Raw genomic sequence first — 19,462 nt, forward strand, 5'->3', positions numbered from 1 at the left:
GTAGCCTGAGAGACCAAAACGTTTAAGAATACTGAGTTTGGGAAGGAGAAACTTAATTTGCCACTACGCACTGCACTCAAGGAACTGGGACAAGTAGTACGAGGGAGGGCAAGAGGGGGAAGCTGCATTGCCACTGCCAGTATAAGAGGGACAACTAGCGAAAGGCGAGCTGGCAGGATTAGCTGGCTGGTTTGGCTGGACTGCTTCTAACTTGCCGGCAATTTTTCTACGGGCAGCTCTGTTCTACTCAAGTCTGGTATGCTATTGTTAGACGCACAGCACACTTAGCAAGCCAAGCATTTCTTATCCATTCATCAGTCATTATAATCTCTCTCTCTCTCTCTCTCTCTCTCTCTCTCTCTCTCTCTCTCTCTCTGACACGCAAACATTTACTCAACATCTCGTACTGCACCATACACACTCGGAAGGACACACATATACCAGACACCCTCTCTCTCTCTCTCTCTCTCTCTCTCTCTCTCTCTCTCTCTCTCTCTCCTGCGAGTCCTGAGTGAGCAGCGAGCGAAGCGATGGTCATTTGATAAAAACTAGAGTAAATGTGGAGCCAGACAAGAGAATAATAATAATAATAATACAAAAAGAGCCAAAAATGACACGCACACACACACACACAAATACGTACACAAGAGAAAAATATCAGCAAATATATTCAAAGCACCAGAAAAAGGAGGAATATAGGGTCAAAAAAAAAAAATGTATATGTATATGTATATAAAATTAAGGGATAATAATAATAATAATAATAATAATAATAATAATAATAATAGTAATAATAATAATAATAGCAATAATGATAATAAATAAATAAATAAATAAATAAATGTACAGGTTTTAGCTACAAAATCTACCGGCGGGAGTATCATAAAGAGAGACAGTCGTAATAATAATAATAATAATAATAATAATAATAATAATAATAATAGTAGTAGTAGTAGTAGTAGTAGTAGCTGATGTAAAAAAGTGAAGCAACCATTACTGAACACTCGGTACGCAAAAAGTATTGGGATGAAGCTTCTACTGCGACCAATACTACGACAGGTGAAGCTGATCAGGTGGTGGGCGGCGTCCAGGTGTCAGTGGCGAGGAGGAGGAGGAGGAGGAGGAGGAGGAGGAGGAGGAATAGTAGGAGTAGGAGGAGTAAGAGGAGGAGGAAGAGGAGGATAAAGAGGAGGCAAAGAAAAGCAGGATATATGAAGGAGGAACAGAGGGATGAAGTGGAAAAGGAGGAGGAGGAGGAGGAGGAAGAAGAATCTAGTAAAGCAAGAATAGACACAAGAAGAACATAAGAAAAGAAGAACAAGAAAGAGAACGAGAAGAAAAGAAGAAGAACAGAAAAAAAGAGGAGGAAGGGAGGAAGACGAAGGGGATGGAAGGAAGGAAGCTGATGAAGCAAAAGAAAGAAAATGAAGAGGAGGCAAAAATTTTGAAGAAAGAGGAAGACGAAGGAAGGAAGAGGAAGGAAGAGGAAGTAAAGTTGGAGAAGATAAGTTGTTTGAAGTTCCATGTTGCTATAGCTGCTGTAGTTGCTGCTGTTGTTGTTGTTGCTGTTGCTGTTGTTGATGATGATGTTCTTATCGATATTCTTAGCACTAGATGGCACCTCCTGACTGACTTTCTGACTGTCTATGTTCTAACCTAACCTAACCTAACCTAACCTAACTCCATCTAACCTAACCTAACCTAAACTAATCTAACCCAACCTAACTTAACCAAACCTAACCTAACTTAACCTAACCCAACCTCATCTAACCTAACCTAACCTAACTTAACTTCACCTAATCTACTTGTCCCTGTAACTTTCTGTCCACCTGCCTGTCATTCTGTTTGTTTCCTTTCTATATAATTTTATGAAACCATTTTAAATTTCTTATTGCATTTGTATCCTCAGATTTTGTCAGTACCAACCTGTCAACCAGTGTATGTACGTACTTGTCAGCCCGTCCGTCCGTCTGTTCGTTTTCTTCCTATGTCCTTTTCTAAATCATTAACGAATTTCACATTTTTCTAAACTACCGCATTTGTTCCTTCAAAATTCATGGAGGAGCTTTTCAGTATATTTCTTCTTTATTTCTTTCTCTGTCATCTTTATATTTCCTTTCATTTTCCTCTGTCAAATCTATTACCTAGTACCTTTCTGTTCTTTTTTTCCCCCCTCTTTCTACTTCCGTGTTGTTTTTTTTTCCTTTCTTATTTTACGCATCCTCTTTCATCTTGCTCTTCCTCGTCACATCTCCGGAGGTAAGTGGTCAGCAAGACTATTTTCACTCCCTCACCTGTCTCTCTCCCCTTGCTTGTTGAATCTACGTAGCCTCATTATTTTTCTCCCTCCTTTACACCTGTCCATCTTCTGTCCGTCTCCCTACTCCCCACTCTGCTCTCTTCCTGCCGTCCTTACTCCATTTCCTGCCAGGCATCCACCTCTCTTTCTCTGTCGGCTTCCTCTTCCTTTTTTCCCGCCACTCACCTGCCTTAGTTTTGCTCTTAATGTTCCTCTCTTCCTGTTCCCGACATTCATTCCAGTGTTTCCTGCTTTTCTACCTTCATATCACTAGTTGGTCTTCTTCCTTTACCATCCTTGTCTCAGTCTCTCGTTTTCCTTCACGTGTTTCTATCTCTTACCCTACCAAGTCTTCATTTCTTCTCTGTCTCCCGTCTTGGTCATTGGTCCCTAATTTCTTCTTAGAGTTTCCTGTCTCGGTCTCTTTATCTTCACTCTTTTCCTGTCTGTCTTTATCCGTTTAAGTCATATCTCTCCACAGTCCTAAACGCCCTTTTATTTGTGCCTCTCTGTCTTTGTACCTCTGTATTCTTCACCACTCTGAAATCACGTATCTTTATCCATTCTCTCCTTCTGTCTATTCTTTTACCTATCACTCACCATTCGACTCTTATCTATGTCCTTTTTCCTATCTCCTTGTCTTTTCTCAACCCATTTATTCATCCTTTTAACATTTTTTTTTCTTCTCTGTGTGTATATTTCATCTATTCATAACCATTACCTGAGATCCAATAACTTTCTCTTTACCCTGTGTTTTTTTCCTATCCACACCTCACCTATTTATCACTATTCGTCCTATACCTTCGTCCCCTCTCCCTTTCTGCCTGTCTCTGTCTCTCTCCACGCCTCACCTGTCGCACACCCCTCCCACTGTCCTTTCTGCCTTACCTGGCGATGGTGGCGGAGCGAGGGAAGGCATCGTAGTCCCCGTAGGGTCTCCTGGTCGGGTACTCCACGGGGATCACGGTGATATAGTTCTGGCCAGCGTCCGCCTGGTGGCCGCCGAGCCCCCCGCTGTCGTCCTCTTCGAAGCCGTATTCCGACATTTTTCCCAGAGGCATCGGCTGTGTGGAGGAAGGGAGAGGAGGGAAGGGTGTTAGTAGTGTATCTCTTGCTCTCTTTCTCTCGTACATTGAAGAACAGGCTGCGTAAAGACACGAACACAGGACAACACGATGTAGCTCAGGCCCTGTATGCTGCTATGGCTAGGTTAATATAACTAGGCAGGTCAATACACGTTTATACACATACCTATACCTACCTACCTACCCACACACACACACACACACACACACACACACACACACACACACACACACACGAGCAGTTTATTTAATGCAAGAGTTCTGTCATGTGGTATAACTATTATATATAGTATAATATATAATAGCATTTACTGGAGAACCAATTACGCATGAAAAATTAACGAAATGGGTGTGAAGTGGAGAGGTGAGAAGGCAGTGGTGGGGAGGGGAGGGGGAGACGAGGCAGGCAAGAACCCCCATCCAACCCTTCATGACCATCCTCACCCCAACTCCCCACCCTCTCCCAACTTCCGTACTCTCCCCCCTCCCTTCCCTATGTCTCTACTCTCCTTTCCCCGTCCTACCCCCAGCTCCCCTCCCAACTCACCCACCCCCCCGCGCACATCAGTATTCCCACGTCGTCCACTCCGGCAGAGAAGGACAAGTCGCTCTGTCCTCCACTGTTTTTACGTGTAGACAGACAGACAGATAGATTGACAGATAGATAGATGGGCAAACAGATGATAGAGAGGCGTATAGGCAGGGAGATATGACAGGGGCATAGGTAGGGAGATGATTGGACACACACACACACACACACACACACAAAAGCGGTGGTGATGTATTGTTACTGGTGGTAGTGGTGGTGGTGGAGGCGGCTCTGTAACCGACTGTTGCTATTGTTGCTGTTACTGTTATTTTATTGCCAGAAAATGGTCACTTGTCGCTGCATTGTTTATTATTCTTCACGCATTGCTGCTCATCCCCTCCCTCCTGCCGCCTGCCTCCCTCCCTACCTTGGTGTCAGTCCTCCCGCGCTCCCTCCCTCTGTTGCTCCCCCGCCTCCCTCGCTCGCTCGCCAATGGGCAACTAACTCATCGCCGCTTCATCGACCACCGCTTCCCGACCACTCATCCGCGGCACACTTACTCACGAGGCCACAAGTCAAGTCAAGCCTCTGTTCTTCTGCAGGCTTGGGTTCAAACACAGCATGAGGGTCAACTGGTGTGCTGCTGTTTGTTCGTCCCCTTTATGTTTTATGTAACAAGGTAGTGGTCGAGCGAACCTGTGAACCTGCAAGCCACCCAACCACCCACTCAGCACTTCTCTCATCCGTCAAGCTCATCTGTCACACATCAAGCTAAAAATCCAACTTTCAGCTACTTAGTCGACCAGTCTGCATATCATTTTAGCAACCTAATATCCACTCGACCAAGCTCTCAGTTCACCACTCATGTACTATATAGCGAGGCTGTCATATATGCAGCCACTCACTCATCCAGCAACTACAGCTTTCAGCCACATTAACCACCTGCATAGTCATTACATCCACCTGTCAGCCAACCATCCACTCTGAGTCTAACAAAGCGTACGTACAACAAGCCAACAGCCAGCTAGTCGAGTCAGTCAACCAGCCATTTCACAGACAAGGTAACCCAATCTTTCATCCAATCTCAACAGCCAGTCATCCAATCAGCCACCCACTTTTACAGCCAACCATTTACATATATAGTTTTCTTCAACCATCAGTCTTGAAAACATATCCTCATCCCACCCAGCTGATGGTGAATCCCTCGGTCCTACAAACAACTCCACCTCACTTTTTCCACCACAAGTTACTACGACTAGAATAAAAATAAATCCCGTACACTTCCCCATCTACCACGCCCCAAAAAAACATCTGTCCCAGGTTGATATTCAGCCGAACACAAGCGTTAGGGGACTAGCGCCACTGCCATGGAAAGGAAGCACCATCTCCCCGCGGCGAGATGAACAGTGTGTTTATAGTCATGATTAAGGGAAGCCGAAAGGAGACTGAGCACAAGTACTATCAGGGAATGTAAAGGGTGGGAGTTATGGAGGAGGAGGAAGAGAAGAAGGAGGATCAGTAGTATACGAAAGGAAGATGAGAAGGGAACTTGAGGCAGGAGTAATTTAGAAGATGAGGCTAATCTGAGGAGAGGTCAAACATAAGAGATAGTGAGGAAAGGTTAAGGAGAGACACCTACGAGGCCAGTCCAGCGCTGCCACAGCCGCGCCGGGAAGGACTCGGACAGCAGCGACAGGTCGTCTATGTTGATGTTGCTGCTGCTGTTACTGGCACTACTGGCACGCCTACTCATCCTGCTGCACTGGCTGCTGCGCCTGCTGATCCGCCCCAGGCCACTGCCGGGGAGGGAGTCGTTCATGCTGGCGTCGTCAGCGTCCATCGCGGGTTCACGCATAACACTCGAGGCGTGCATTGAGTCACTGGTAGGCTTTGTTAGACTGCGACGATCAGGCACACCTGCCGTGTCTCACCTAATGTCAGCTTAATAATTCAAGCGTCTCATGGGCTACACAAAAGTAAATGTCAGCGCTAATGAACTCAATAACACATATACTGCCACTGCAAAGAACACGAAAACAACAGCCGCTCTTATCAGGTGCACGTGAAACGTTTGAAGGGTGCTTTACTGCAGTCCGTTGAGGCGTGTGAGAGAGGAGCGCTGGTGGGTGGAAGCACAGCACCACAACACTAACGGCGTGCACCGCGCATCACGTGCTACACTGTGACATTCCCCTCGCCCCTCGTGTGGCCACCAAGCCCCTGTCACACTAGGCGCGGCCCTGAGCTGCCGTGCTCGAAGCGTCCCCGTGCCTCGCTCACACCCCGCTCATGCGAGTTGTTTCACTCCAGACCAAGCAAATGCAATGAAATTATCTAGCGTGCTCCACTCTCCCTCTTTCTTCCACGCCTTCACTGTGTGGCAGTTCACCTCCACCTCCACCTCCCATCACCTGCCGCTACTCCTCTCCCCTCTCTTAGGCACGCGATGCTTTCAAGTAATGTTCAAGCGCCTCTCGCCGCTCAGTGCTTCAGCATCCATGGGCCACTAGGTGCCCTGGCCCGCGCCTTTCCCTTCCCTGCACGACACACTCTCGATTATCTCCCTCTACTTTAACTCATCCTTTCGACATTTTACTAGTTGGTAACATGCGGCCTTTGCTGTTGCCAACTCGGAGAGAACTCAGCTGCGTATGAATAAATGAACACCATGCACCGAGGTCATGGCACGCCGCTGTTTGATCGGCGCTGCGCCACGCAGGTGAACGCGTCCCTGCCGCTGCTCCGACGCTACTGTACACAATATAGATATCTATACTGTGCGACTATTTGTATCACCTCACTCTCACGCCGAGCTGCTGCCCTGACTCCGGTCTGTGATAAAAAAAAGAAAAAAAAAAAAAAACATGTTTTTCCTTCCTGTACTATTCCCGCCACCACCTCTCACGCTGACACTGTCAGAAGCGAGTCATGTCTTGCTTCATAAAATTGATAACCACTACACAAGCACAAGTGTTTGCACCATGGCGCGCTGCTGGTTAACTGAGTAATATAAACATTGACACGCTCATACGCATACACGAGAGGGGAGAAAGGAGCAGATCAGCTGCCTCTTTTCATATCACACAAAATCACACCACGTATGATAGCCACTCAACGCATCACCATAATGTCAGACCACACTGTCCTACACTGACGGGAACTAGAGAATACATAATTATGCCTGATTTTCCTCCGCCTGGAAACCAAGTAAGACCAGATATTTCTTAATGATTCGCAGGAGCACTTTGCTTCTATGTAGCAGGACGCGGCACTGGCCACACGCCACCTCACAGCAGCACGACGCTCCATCCCCCACTGCAGATGAACCACCACTGGCTTTAGTTACATCGGGTTTAGTAACACACACAGACACACACACATACACACACCAGGCTCGTGACGTCATGACCCCCGCAGGCCAGCAAGGACCAATAGGAAGACCGTGTCCATTCTACGTCAGCGATGCATAAAATAATACCAATGTAGTCTCAATTTTGGGATTTGGGCACCGCGTCATTCTTTCAGCGGGGAGAGTCAAGGACGTGCTCGATATCTTGCGTCACTTTACGATCAAACGCTAAGCAGAAGAGGTTCCAGTGACGCGTTTTTATGAAGTGGATGAGGCTTTTTAGAGGATAACATTGTCGTTCTTCTTATTTTACTTAGTAGCTTCGTGTTTTGATCTGAAGGAACCTGATGAAAACTTAGTGTAACTTTACGATGTGGGGTTCAAAAAAAGAGGTTGCAGTGATGTGTTTTTATTAAGTGGACGAGAATTTTACGAGATAACAGAGCCGTTAATCTTAAAAACTAAATGCATTCGTGTGTTGATCTGAAGTGATATGAACACTGTCAAATTACGATCAGAGTTTTCAAGAAGAATATTTTACGATGACATCATTTTTTCTCCCAAGTGATGAAAAAAAAAAAAAAAAACATTTAGCGGATAACAATTTGAATTAGCAGTTTCGTGTGTTGATCTGAAGAAACGTGACCTTTTTTACTGTTTCTCTTCTGACCTTTCTTTCTTAAGTGATCATTAATTTTAGTCATAATAATATCGTTGTTTCTTTAGTCTCTTTCTTCCCTTATAGCTTCGTGTTGCTATTTTACAAGAAAGGTGTCGCGGCGTGTCGTGTGGAGCTCATAAACTCACGGATCACTGTTGGTCTTGACACTCCAGCCTGACAGACAACAAGGTGACGCAACACGAAGGAACACAAAGGAAGGACAAACAGCAGCACCATATTTTTTGTTTACCCTCAGGAAAATGTAACACTAACTACAGTAAGAGAGAGAGAGAGAGAGAGAGAGAGAGAGAGAGAGAGAGTGTGTGTGTGTGTGTGTGTGTGTGTGTGTGTGTGTGTGTGTGTGTGTGTGTGTGTGTGTGTGTGTGTGTGTGTGTGTGTGTGTGTGTGTGTGTGCGTGGAATGAAAAAACACGTGTTGAGGTAAGCATGGCCAGCTGCGGTGGGGTGGGGCCGGGCGGGGCGTGGAAGGGTGGGGCGCGAAGGGGCAGGATGAGGGTAGGGCGTGACAAGCAGGGGTCCGGAAGTGGTAAGGGCGGGGACGATCTGTTGTGGTGCTGCTTTATCACAGGAGAGAGAGAGAGAGAGAGAGAGAGAGAGAGAGAACCTTGACGGACAGCTCAGAATTCAAAGTTTGTGACGTGCATGTCAAGTTGTGATTCTCTCTCTCTCTCTCTCTCTCTCTCTCTCTGCATCCGTGATAGAAAAAATTATTTTATACAAATACAACACACACGCACGCACACACACACACACACACACACACACACACACACACACACACACACACACACACACACACGCCCGGTAGCTCAGTGGTTAGAGCGCTGGCTTCCCAAGCCAGAGGACCGGGATTCGATTCCCCGGCCGGGTGGAGATATTTGGGTGTGTCTCCTTTCACGTGTAGCCCCTGTTCACCTAGCAGTGAGTAGGTACGGGATGTAAATCGAGGAGTTGTGACCTTGTTGTCCCGGTGTGTGGTGTGTGCCTGGTCTCAGGCCTATCCGAAAATCGGAAACAATGAGCTCTGAGCTCGTTCCGTAGGGTAACGTCTGGCTGTCTCGTCAGAGACTGCAGCAGATCAAACAGTGAAACACACACACACACACACACACACACACACACACACACACACACACACACACACACACACATTGTTTCCTTTCTAAATCATCTTTCCCTCCTTTGAATTGTTAGTTAATTTGTTTATTCATTTCCATTCATTGTTATTATTTCTTTTTCATTCCCCCTGCAATGCTTTATTCTCTACATTATTTCTTTATATTTCTTCTCATTATTTTCTATCTTTCCATTTCCAAAGTTCAGGATCGAGGTCTTGAAAAGTTCCGCGTACAGGTTTTGGTTTGCATGACACGCTGACCTTCCTTTTCCGACTTAATCAGATCGCACGAGTACTTCCTTCATCCCTGCCTGTTTACATTCCTTAGTTCGTAGAGTTTTATTTCCATTATATCGGTATGTTTTTTGTATTTCGTATTTCTGTAACTCTGGTTTGTATTCATTATGAACTTTGCACAATTTTCCTCTCTTTTTTGTGAAGAGAATTATATACATGTATGAGTTCAGGTTAAGTAAAGTTAACATTATTAATATTCTTGGATTGCTATCACTACTACTAGCAGTGAGTAGGTACGGGATGTAAATCGAGGAGTTGTGACCTTGTTGTCCCGGTGTGTGGTGTGTGCCTGGTCTCAGGCCTATCCGAAAATCGGAAACAATGAGCTCTGAGCTCGTTCCGTAGGGTAACGTCTGGCTGTCTCGTCAGAGACTGCAGCAGATCAAACAGTGAAACACACACACACACACACACACACACACACACACACACACACACACACACACACATTGTTTCCTTTCTAAATCATCTTTCCCTCCTTTGAATTGTTAGTTAATTTGTTTATTCATTTCCATTCATTGTTATTATTTCTTTTTCATTCCCCCTGCAATGCTTTATTCTCTACATTATTTCTTTATATTTCTTCTCATTATTTTCTATCTTTCCATTTCCAAAGTTCAGGATCGAGGTCTTGAAAAGTTCCGCGTACAGGTTTTGGTTTGCATGACACGCTGACCTTCCTTTTCCGACTTAATCAGATCGCACGAGTACTTCCTTCATCCCTGCCTGTTTACATTCCTTAGTTCGTAGAGTTTTATTTCCATTATATCGGTATGTTTTTTGTATTTCGTATTTCTGTAACTCTGGTTTGTATTCATTATGAACTTTGCACAATTTTCCTCTCTTTTTTTTTGTGAAGAGAATTATATACATGTATGAGTTCAGGTTAAGTAAAGTTAACATTATTAATATTCTTGGATTGCTATCACTACTACTAGCAGTGAGTAGGTACGGGATGTAAATCGAGGAGTTGTGACCTTGTTGTCCCGGTGTGTGGTGTGTGCCTGGTCTCAGGCCTATCCGAAAATCGGAAACAATGAGCTCTGAGCTCGTTCCGTAGGGTAACGTCTGGCTGTCTCGTCAGAGACTGCAGCAGATCAAACAGTGAAACACACACACACACACACACACACACACACACACACACACACACACACACACACACATTGTTTCCTTTCTAAATCATCTTTCCCTCCTTTGAATTGTTAGTTAATTTGTTTATTCATTTCCATTCATTGTTATTATTTCTTTTTCATTCCCCCTGCAATGCTTTATTCTCTACATTATTTCTTTATATTTCTTCTCATTATTTTCTATCTTTCCATTTCCAAAGTTCAGGATCGAGGTCTTGAAAAGTTCCGCGTACAGGTTTTGGTTTGCATGACACGCTGACCTTCCTTTTCCGACTTAATCAGATCGCACGAGTACTTCCTTCATCCCTGCCTGTTTACATTCCTTAGTTCGTAGAGTTTTATTTCCATTATATCGGTATGTTTTTTGTATTTCGTATTTCTGTAACTCTGGTTTGTATTCATTATGAACTTTGCACAATTTTCCTCTCTTTTTTTTTGTGAAGAGAATTATATACATGTATGAGTTCAGGTTAAGTAAAGTTAACATTATTAATATTCTTGGATTGCTATCACTACTACTACTTCTAACTACTACTGCTACTACTACTACCGCTGCTGCTACTACTACTACTACTACTACTACTACTACTACTACTACTACTACTACTACTACTACTACTACTACTACTACTACTACTATTTCTACTCCTATTACTACTACTACTACTACTACTACTACTACTACTACTACTACTACTACTATATTAACAAGGAAACAAGCACTAGTTTCAATTTCGGTCGCATGTATCGCTTCAAAAGAAGAATATTTCACACTGCTTTTCTCCTACTCTTGTTCTTCTTCTCAAACATTTCACTCTCACTCTCAACACGATGACGCCACGTAATCCTAGCGAGCTGTTGGGCGTCACGCGGCTGCACTACCACCATCACCGCCACCGCCACCACCACCACCACCACCGCCACCGCCACCACCCCCACCTTCAGGGCGTTGCAGGTGCGTTGCCGGCAGGTAGGGTGTTATCTGGTTGACATTTACCTTCCTCGCTATGCACCATGCGGCCTGTGCTCTCTCTCTCTCTCTCTCTCTCTCTCTCTCTCACACACACACACACACACACACACACACACACACACACACACACACACACACACACACACACACACACACACACACACACACACACACACACACACACACACACACACACACACATAGTTAGGTTAAGTATTTCATTGTTTTAATGTCCCCCCTGTACATTTTCAGTGTAAATTTTTTGTTGCACTGCCAAATTAATAAACTGTATATTATTATTATTATTATTATCATTATTATTATTATTATTATCATCACACACACACACACACACACGCGCGCGCGCCCGATACCTCAGTGGTTAGAGCGCTGGCTTCACAAGCCAGAGGACCGGGGTTCGATTCCCCGGCCGGGTGGAGATATTTGGGTGTGTCTCCTTTCACGTGTAGCCCCTGTTCACCTAGCAGTGAGTAGGTACGGGATGTAAATCGAGGAGTTGTGACCTTGTTGTCCCGGTGTGTGGTGTGTGCCTGGTCTCAGGCCTATCCGAAGATCGGAAATAATGAGCTCTGAGCTCGTTCCGTAGGGTAACGTCTGGCTGTCTCGTCAGAGACTGCAGCAGATCAAACAGTGAAACACACACACACACATACGTGCACACACACACACACACACACACACACACAGTGTAGTGGTTAGCACGCTCGACTCACAATCGAGAGGGCCGTGTTCGAATCTCGGCGCGGCGAGGCAAATGGGCAAGCCTCTTAATGTGTAGCCCCTGTTCACCTAGCAGTAAATAGGTACGGGATGTAACTCGAGGGGTTGTGGCCTCGCTTTCTCGGTGTGTGGAGTGTGTTGTGGTCTCAGTCCTACCCGAAGTTAGCTCTATGAGCTCTGAGCTCGCTCCGTAATGGGGAAGACTGGCTGGGTGACCAGCAGACGACCGAGGTGAATTACACACACACGTGCACACACACACACACACACACACAGTAAAGTTCACATATGTTTCTACGAGTTACAACAACGAACAATTAATTTAACCTGACACTGGGGCCAAAATTTCTATTTACTTGGCTAGCCTACGAACATGGGATACACATTAAGAGGCTTGCCCAGTTGTCTCGTGGCACTTGGGACTCGAACCCGGGCCTTCTCAGTTGTGAGCCGAGCTTGCTGACCACTACACTAAGCGATGTGTGTGTGTATTTACCTAGTTGTAGTTTTACAGGGCCTGGGCTTTATGCTCGTGTGGCCCCGTCTCCATATCTACACTTATCCAATTTTTCTTTAAAACTATGCACACTCTTTGCTGACACCACTTCCTCACTCAAACTGTTCCAAGTCTCAACACATCTTTGCGGGAAACTAAATTTTTTAACATCTCTCAGACATCTTCCCTTCCTCAGTTTCTTACTATGCGATCTTGTGCTTCTAATGTCATATTCTTCTCTCAGGAATAGTTTCTCATTATCCACTTGATCCATTCCGTTAATCAAAATATAAACTTGTATCAGATCCCTTCTCTCTCTCTTCTCTGTTCCAGGGTTGGTAGATCCATAACTTTTAGTCTCTCCTCATATGTCATCCCTTTAAATTCTGTGTGTGTGTGTGTGTGTGTGTGTGTGTGTGTGTGTGTGTGTGTGTGTGTGTGTGTGTGTGTGTGTAGTTAATAAACCGTCAGAGCAATGATTTCCACAGTGTAGCGTTTCGCAACTGTTGTGACAAGCGAGAGCAGTGTCCTTGTCATCTTTAATCATTTACCAGCCAGCAAAATAATTCTCCACACAAATCAACACAACACATATTGTAAGGAGGGAAATCCATCTGTCTGACTGGCTTCCTTCCACGCTCCCCCTGCAATGCTGATCTCTTAATTCACCACCTGGTCTACTGGGCTCCTTTACACGCATCTTGACTCTACAGGGACGTTACTTCTTTCACTTTTATTTCTCTACATACCGTCCTAGTCAAGGAATAAGCAACAGAATTCAAACAAACGTATTCAACGGTAAAGAACAACGAAAAAAATCAAATTAATGGCATAGTGGATAAGGTGGTGAGCGTGGGATCGGGCAGACGTCCACGCGTAGGTTCGAATCCCACCACGTACAGCCTTAAAACACTTTGCCATTTGTCGAATGGTTTAAAGTTACCTACATATCACCATGATACCCAGGTTCTAGGTGGTTACACTCAAGATGAGCTTGGGCGGTGATATGGGCCTATAAATAAAATTGGCGGAAGCTGAACAGCGCTTCCCATACACTCTTCAAGTGTGCCTACAGGCGCTAAAGGCCTTACAGTACAAAAAAAAAAAAAAAAACTTCAGTGGCCTTCCTTTTTTCTTTTCAAGCATTCCCTCAGACGCTTTGGTAGTGAATCTGTCAAGTTTTGCTGTATTTGTGGCTTCAGGTTATCCCAAACGTACTGCAATCACGCCTCCCTGCAGTTTAATTCTCGTTTCATTGCTGTCCACAATCACTGCAACGTTTTTACTTTTTTGTATGAGTCTCTTTAATATTTGTGTCCATGTGGACTTTTACTATCATTATTATTTTCTTCACGATGCTCAGAACGCTGACAAAGGACGAGCGTTGCAGTAAAAGAGAATAAATTGATGTGTCGAGAACAGGAGACTCATCAAGGAAATAACAACAGGGAAGAAAAATCTCCTAATATTTTTTGTTTCCCTTGTTTAAATGCACTGCAACCACAACTAGAATACCACATTAACTAGTGAAAGACTAATATTCCTTTCTCTCTCTCTCTCTCTCTCTCTCTCTCTCTCTCTCTCTCTCTCTCTCTCTCTCTCTCTCTCTCTCTCTCTCTCTCTCTTTTTAAATCTTCATCACTGATATACACTTCCCGCATTGTGTTCATGTTGTTATTATTTCTCTTATTCACTCCTGTCATACCAATAAAGTTTGTAATATTGAATCGATGTTTCTTTCACAGGTCTTCTCCACCAGGCTTATCCGTGTTCTGAAACAACTTGCTCTCTCACCACGAATATTTTCAAAGGGAGTAAAGATGATCAGCTGGGTTCTCTTAAGTGTTTTTGCTACTAATAAAGTGGAACTCATCGTAATCTGCTACTAGGACCATAAAAAAATCATACTTAACCTTCACATTTCAACTAGAGCCTTTCGAAAGTAGTAAAGGTGTGTCCTGGAGTCTTTCAGAATAAGATCCTCAGAGGCACACCACGCATCTTCCCGCGGCAGTTATTCTTTCTCTCATCTGTGGCGATTGTCTCTTCAGAGCCTCGCCCCGGTGATCACGAGCACTTCCTGAGTTCCCTCTGTCCACCTGTCACCTGGACGTAACCTTTCAAGCAGCGTTCCCTCGTCTTTAATAACTCTCTCCTCTATACTGAATTGCCCTCAGGTTTGATTTAATAAGAAACTGGAGTTGGATATTTCATTTAAATTCTTGGACAATCAACCTGAACAATGCTACCCACGTGTCACTCGAGGGCACGAGGCATGCATGGCCTCCGCTGCACGGATGTTACTGGCTGTATCTATGCAGTATGAACTGAACAATTAATTAATTCGTTTTATATTTTTTTCCAACACAGTACATATACTCGTATTTCTATTATAACTTTCTGTACTCGGGTTTTTTCTTTAAACTATTTTGTTCCGACGGGGATTTGATTTGTCAATTATTCCGAGACACTATTAATGCATCTTTTCCTTTCTGTTGCAGGTAGAATTATTTGATGAGTTTCTGTGGTTTTCAGGTGAATATGAAATATATATATATATATATATATATATATATATATATATATATATATATATATATATATATATATATATATATATATATATATATATATATATATATATATATATATATATATATATATATATATATATATATATATAAAGATTAAATACTTATCAAATACTTCTGGAAGAAGGGTGTGGCGTGTACGGAACAGCGTGTGTCCTTCGTGATAACGCGTTACACCCCGGCAATAGACTGATGGAGCCGCCTCGAGGGACGCTTGGTGCCTTGAAAAGTGCTGACAGCAGAAATATGAGCGGGTTTACCACAATCACTGTACGTGAATATATTGACGATTATAGTTCTCTAATTTCATGAATTGGGCAATTGAAAAGTTACTTATGACTAAGAATAGTACATGCTGAAATACATCACATAAAGAATAAACATGTAAATCACTTAAATGGTATAATGTAGATGTGATCGTTTATTTATCGATGGCAATATATAGGTTATAGACGCGAGTGAGGCAGGGTGGCGTGATCATGTCAGCCCCGCCAGTTCTTTGTCTTAGTGCCACTCACATTACCTATACTTATACATGCATGCATACTTACTACACATACATTAATAATTAGAAAATTAATTATGAGTCCATTACTATGTGACACCGTTACAATTTCATGTTGTAATATTCCATAGCTGTCGTTGATGTCGTTTTCTGTCATTTTCATTTATCTATTTATTATATATATACATATTTTTTTTAGAATATTGAGTCTCTTTTTTCGTGCTGCGCCATGACCTCATTATCACGGCGTCAAAAGTTTCAATCAGTCATTCCTGGCCGCCTCCCTGGTGGTGGTAGTGCCCACACAGGTCCTCCCCCATTGGCACGCCCCTCTCCCGTGACGGAGGCTCGTCCATTCTCCTTCTGCAACTTTCAGTTCGTCATAGTCAGCAGCATTCTTTATTTTGCTTGCTGCCACCTGCCTCTGCTGTCATGATCACTAAGGGCGCCTCACCACCTCCCCTTCATGATCGCTAGTTTTGCTTGCTTTTCCTCTCGCGTCATCGCGAGCGGATTGTTTTAAAAGGTGAATGACACGGCGCGTCACGAGCTAAATTGGTATTTTTTCAGTTTTTTTTTTTCAGTTCTGAGCGACATTTGTCAGAATTCCTTCAAGTTACCCTTTTCAATTTAGATAATAAAATTAAGTAGGACTAGATATATGTTTGATTTACTATATGTGATGAATCAATAATTGAAGAGGAAATCAGCCTCCGTCCAGAAGGCAGCAGTGTTGATCAGGATCCTCAGCAATGAGGGAGTGGTCGGCAGGGTGGTGAATGCCTCGCGTCCAACTGTGCACGCCTGCTTGGCGCGGAGGAACATAATACACACATACACAAACAAAGTGCCATGCGGTGCAGGTAATTTGGCGGGGCCGAAGTCAACAGCGGCTCTCCTAAAGCGGCCACCAATCACACGAGCCCTGGTCGAATATTGCTTCCACACTGAACGCGGCACGCCGCGCACTGGGGTTATTTCAGTTCACAAACTATCTTCAATTACGACGAAAACAACCCGTCAACTGAAATTAAAATCAGCGACCGGCATGGCAACGATTATAAATTCCCGGTAGCGTTTGTTCGTCACAAATACCAGGAAGGCACAACACAGTGGCGTGCATTTGTTTTGTTCCTCTTGACGTGAGGTTCGCCCTGAGTCAGGGCGCTCGCAGCTGCCGAAATATTCAACAGCCGGAACAGCGCAGAGGTCACGGGCACTATATATATCCCATGCACCTCACGGCTACCCAAAACTGATGGCCCGGATACATCTCGAATGCATATCTCTCTCTCTCTCTCTCTCTCTCTCTCTCTCTCTGCTAACAGGTCTGACAATGCAATCGCACAAGATTCAGCGTGACAATGCAAGACCCTCAGGTAATTCAGACAGGCTGATCAGCGCTCCAGTCCCCGCGGTGGAGCCACTCGCCAGTCTGGCAACATCACGTACCAATCGTGAGATCAGTTGGGCTGTATTTCACTAAAAGTTTAATCAACATGTCACCTAGCTCTCTCTCTCTCTCTCTCTCTCTCTCTGTAACACGCATGAAATTTAATTGGCGTCGCCTGGGTGATGGCGGCTGCATTAAGCTTTTGACAGGTGCCATGACCAGTATTGGTGTGACCCCCACAGCGCCGCCTCCACGACGTGACGATTAATTATTTACAAGTCAGGCAGCTCAACAATGCTGGGAGAGCCGACCCCTCTCCTCCCACTTCCTCTCTCTCTCTACTCCCACCCATCTTTCCCTTCTCAAACATTTCAACAAAAATAAAAACCTTTAACGACTAGCCCCTCTCCTCCCCCACTGTGACGCTCCTCCCCAACACCGCTAACACACCACCAGTCTCGCATTCCCGGCATTTAGGTAACACAATCTAAGCTTCCCTGAGCTATGACGCAACACACCTTCACACGCGTCACTTTCTTGCTTCCTCATTAACATAGAAACACCACAGCGAAATATACGCTATTCTACCCAACACTAACGCCACACTCACGCATTCATAGCCGCACATGTTTCCAGCAGCTCTCTATACGTAGTTCCGTAAGAGATACAGCAACAGTGCACTAGGCAAGTAAACACAAACACGGCTACTACATGCATGCAAAAGTTACGTACATACATCTATACAAACAAATCATCTAAATGACATCCACATTGAAAACAATTGAATATCAGTGTCTATCGATCTGTTTTTCTATCTAGCTGTCTATTCCGCGGACGTTTATCTTGGGAATGGAAGGACACACACACACACACACACACACACACAAAGTAGTTTAGCAGCAAAGGGCTTGTGAGTCTTTGCAGCTGAGTAAGATAAATAGAAATATGGAGATAGGACACCACGAGCTTGTCTCAAATGCTGTTTACTACTAACTGTTTCACACACACACACACACACACACACACAGTAAGCGTAACGTCTTGGCAATACTATAGACAATATAGAAGAGAGAGAGAGAGAGAGAGAGAGAGAGAGAGAGAGAGAGAGAGAGAGAGAGAGATTTCCGAATCACTACAATAAAAAGACGCTAATAGAAAAAAGAACAAATTAATGAGGTCACTGGGTTGGACGAACACGGTAAATAGAATGGACGACACAACGATCTAACAGCGAGCCAGGATCTGTGGAGAAGAGGTGATGGCAAGACAAGGAAGGAGTGGGCGAGTATTCGATAAGAGACAAAACGTGACTCATTGATGACAAGGAGTTTAGCAGTATTGGCAATTTGGAATGGGTTGGAGGCTTAAGTGGAGGGCGTAGGACACTCGATCATTTGTGAATCTAAAACTAAATTAGGCAAAAGTGTGAATATATTGTGAAAAAAAAGGTGCACACAATTTATCACCATCTCTCTCTCTCTCTCTCTCTCTCTCTCCTGGTAAACATTATAATCGCTCCAACTGTCACCCTCTCCCATCCCTGCCTCTTATCCAAGGGTGCATTCCTGCCCTCCGATCCTCTACCACACACCACCCTTCCTGGAGCACTGACCATTGATGATCTATAGTGCCAAACATTCTTGTGTGGCTAGGAATGCACCCTTATTGAAACACACACACACACACACACATTATATCGCCACCACCATTACAGTAACCATACACACGCCATCTCCAGTAACTACCATGACAGTTTCTCAGCTCGCCTTGACACAAGCCTGGCACTCTACATCTGCACCCGCCCTGCCATCTTTGTCTTGTCAACACAGAACCCACACATTTTGTTTCGCCTCTCACAGCCTGTCCTTACCTCTGCCACCCCACCACAACAAGGCGGTGCCGAGCGGCGGCCGCGGCCTGGGCTGTGAGGGCCACGGGCGGCCAGCCTCCCTCACACCTGGTCACAACACAACAAAAACTTTACAGACCAAAATGTCACTTGGCCCAGCTGGCGCCGCTGCCTAACACTGGACGAGCCTCGCCCCTGGACGAGCCCGCCAGGCCAGGACTGGCACTCAGAGCCCCTGAAACCCAAGACGGAAGGCTGCGTCAAAGCAAACCACAACACTGTTACTGCGTGGCCTCCAGACGGTGGAAAAAGGGCAGAAAAACATGACGAACAGAGTGGTATAAAACGTTCGCTGTTTGTCTTACCTTATACTTGGCTGTGTGGGCCATCACACGTCCTCAGACTCGTCATCAGGATATCTTTC

At 44.6% G+C, this 19,462-nt stretch overlaps 1 protein-coding gene and 1 non-coding gene across 2 annotated transcripts in view; one reads left to right on the forward strand and one right to left on the reverse strand.

Moving 5' to 3' along the window:
- The window catches only part of LOC123499579 (FERM domain-containing protein 8-like), a 25,634-nt gene extending 18,378 nt beyond the window's left edge, over positions 1-7,256 (reverse strand). The window contains 3 exon segments of the mRNA XM_045247734.1: positions 499-507; positions 3,188-3,363; positions 5,553-7,256. Coding sequence (XP_045103669.1) covers positions 499-507; positions 3,188-3,363; positions 5,553-5,786 — 419 coding nt within the window. The 5' untranslated portion in view covers positions 5,787-7,256.
- Positions 7,257-8,741: 1,485 nt separating this feature from the next.
- Positions 8,742-8,815, forward strand: Trnag-ccc. The gene has a single exon. It is a non-coding gene; the product is annotated as a tRNA-Gly (tRNA).
- The last annotated feature ends 10,647 nt before the right edge of the window (positions 8,816-19,462 follow it).

This window comes from Portunus trituberculatus, chromosome 50 (genome assembly GCF_017591435.1).
Source record: "Portunus trituberculatus isolate SZX2019 chromosome 50, ASM1759143v1, whole genome shotgun sequence".
Lineage (NCBI taxonomy): Eukaryota > Metazoa > Arthropoda > Malacostraca > Decapoda > Portunidae > Portunus > Portunus trituberculatus.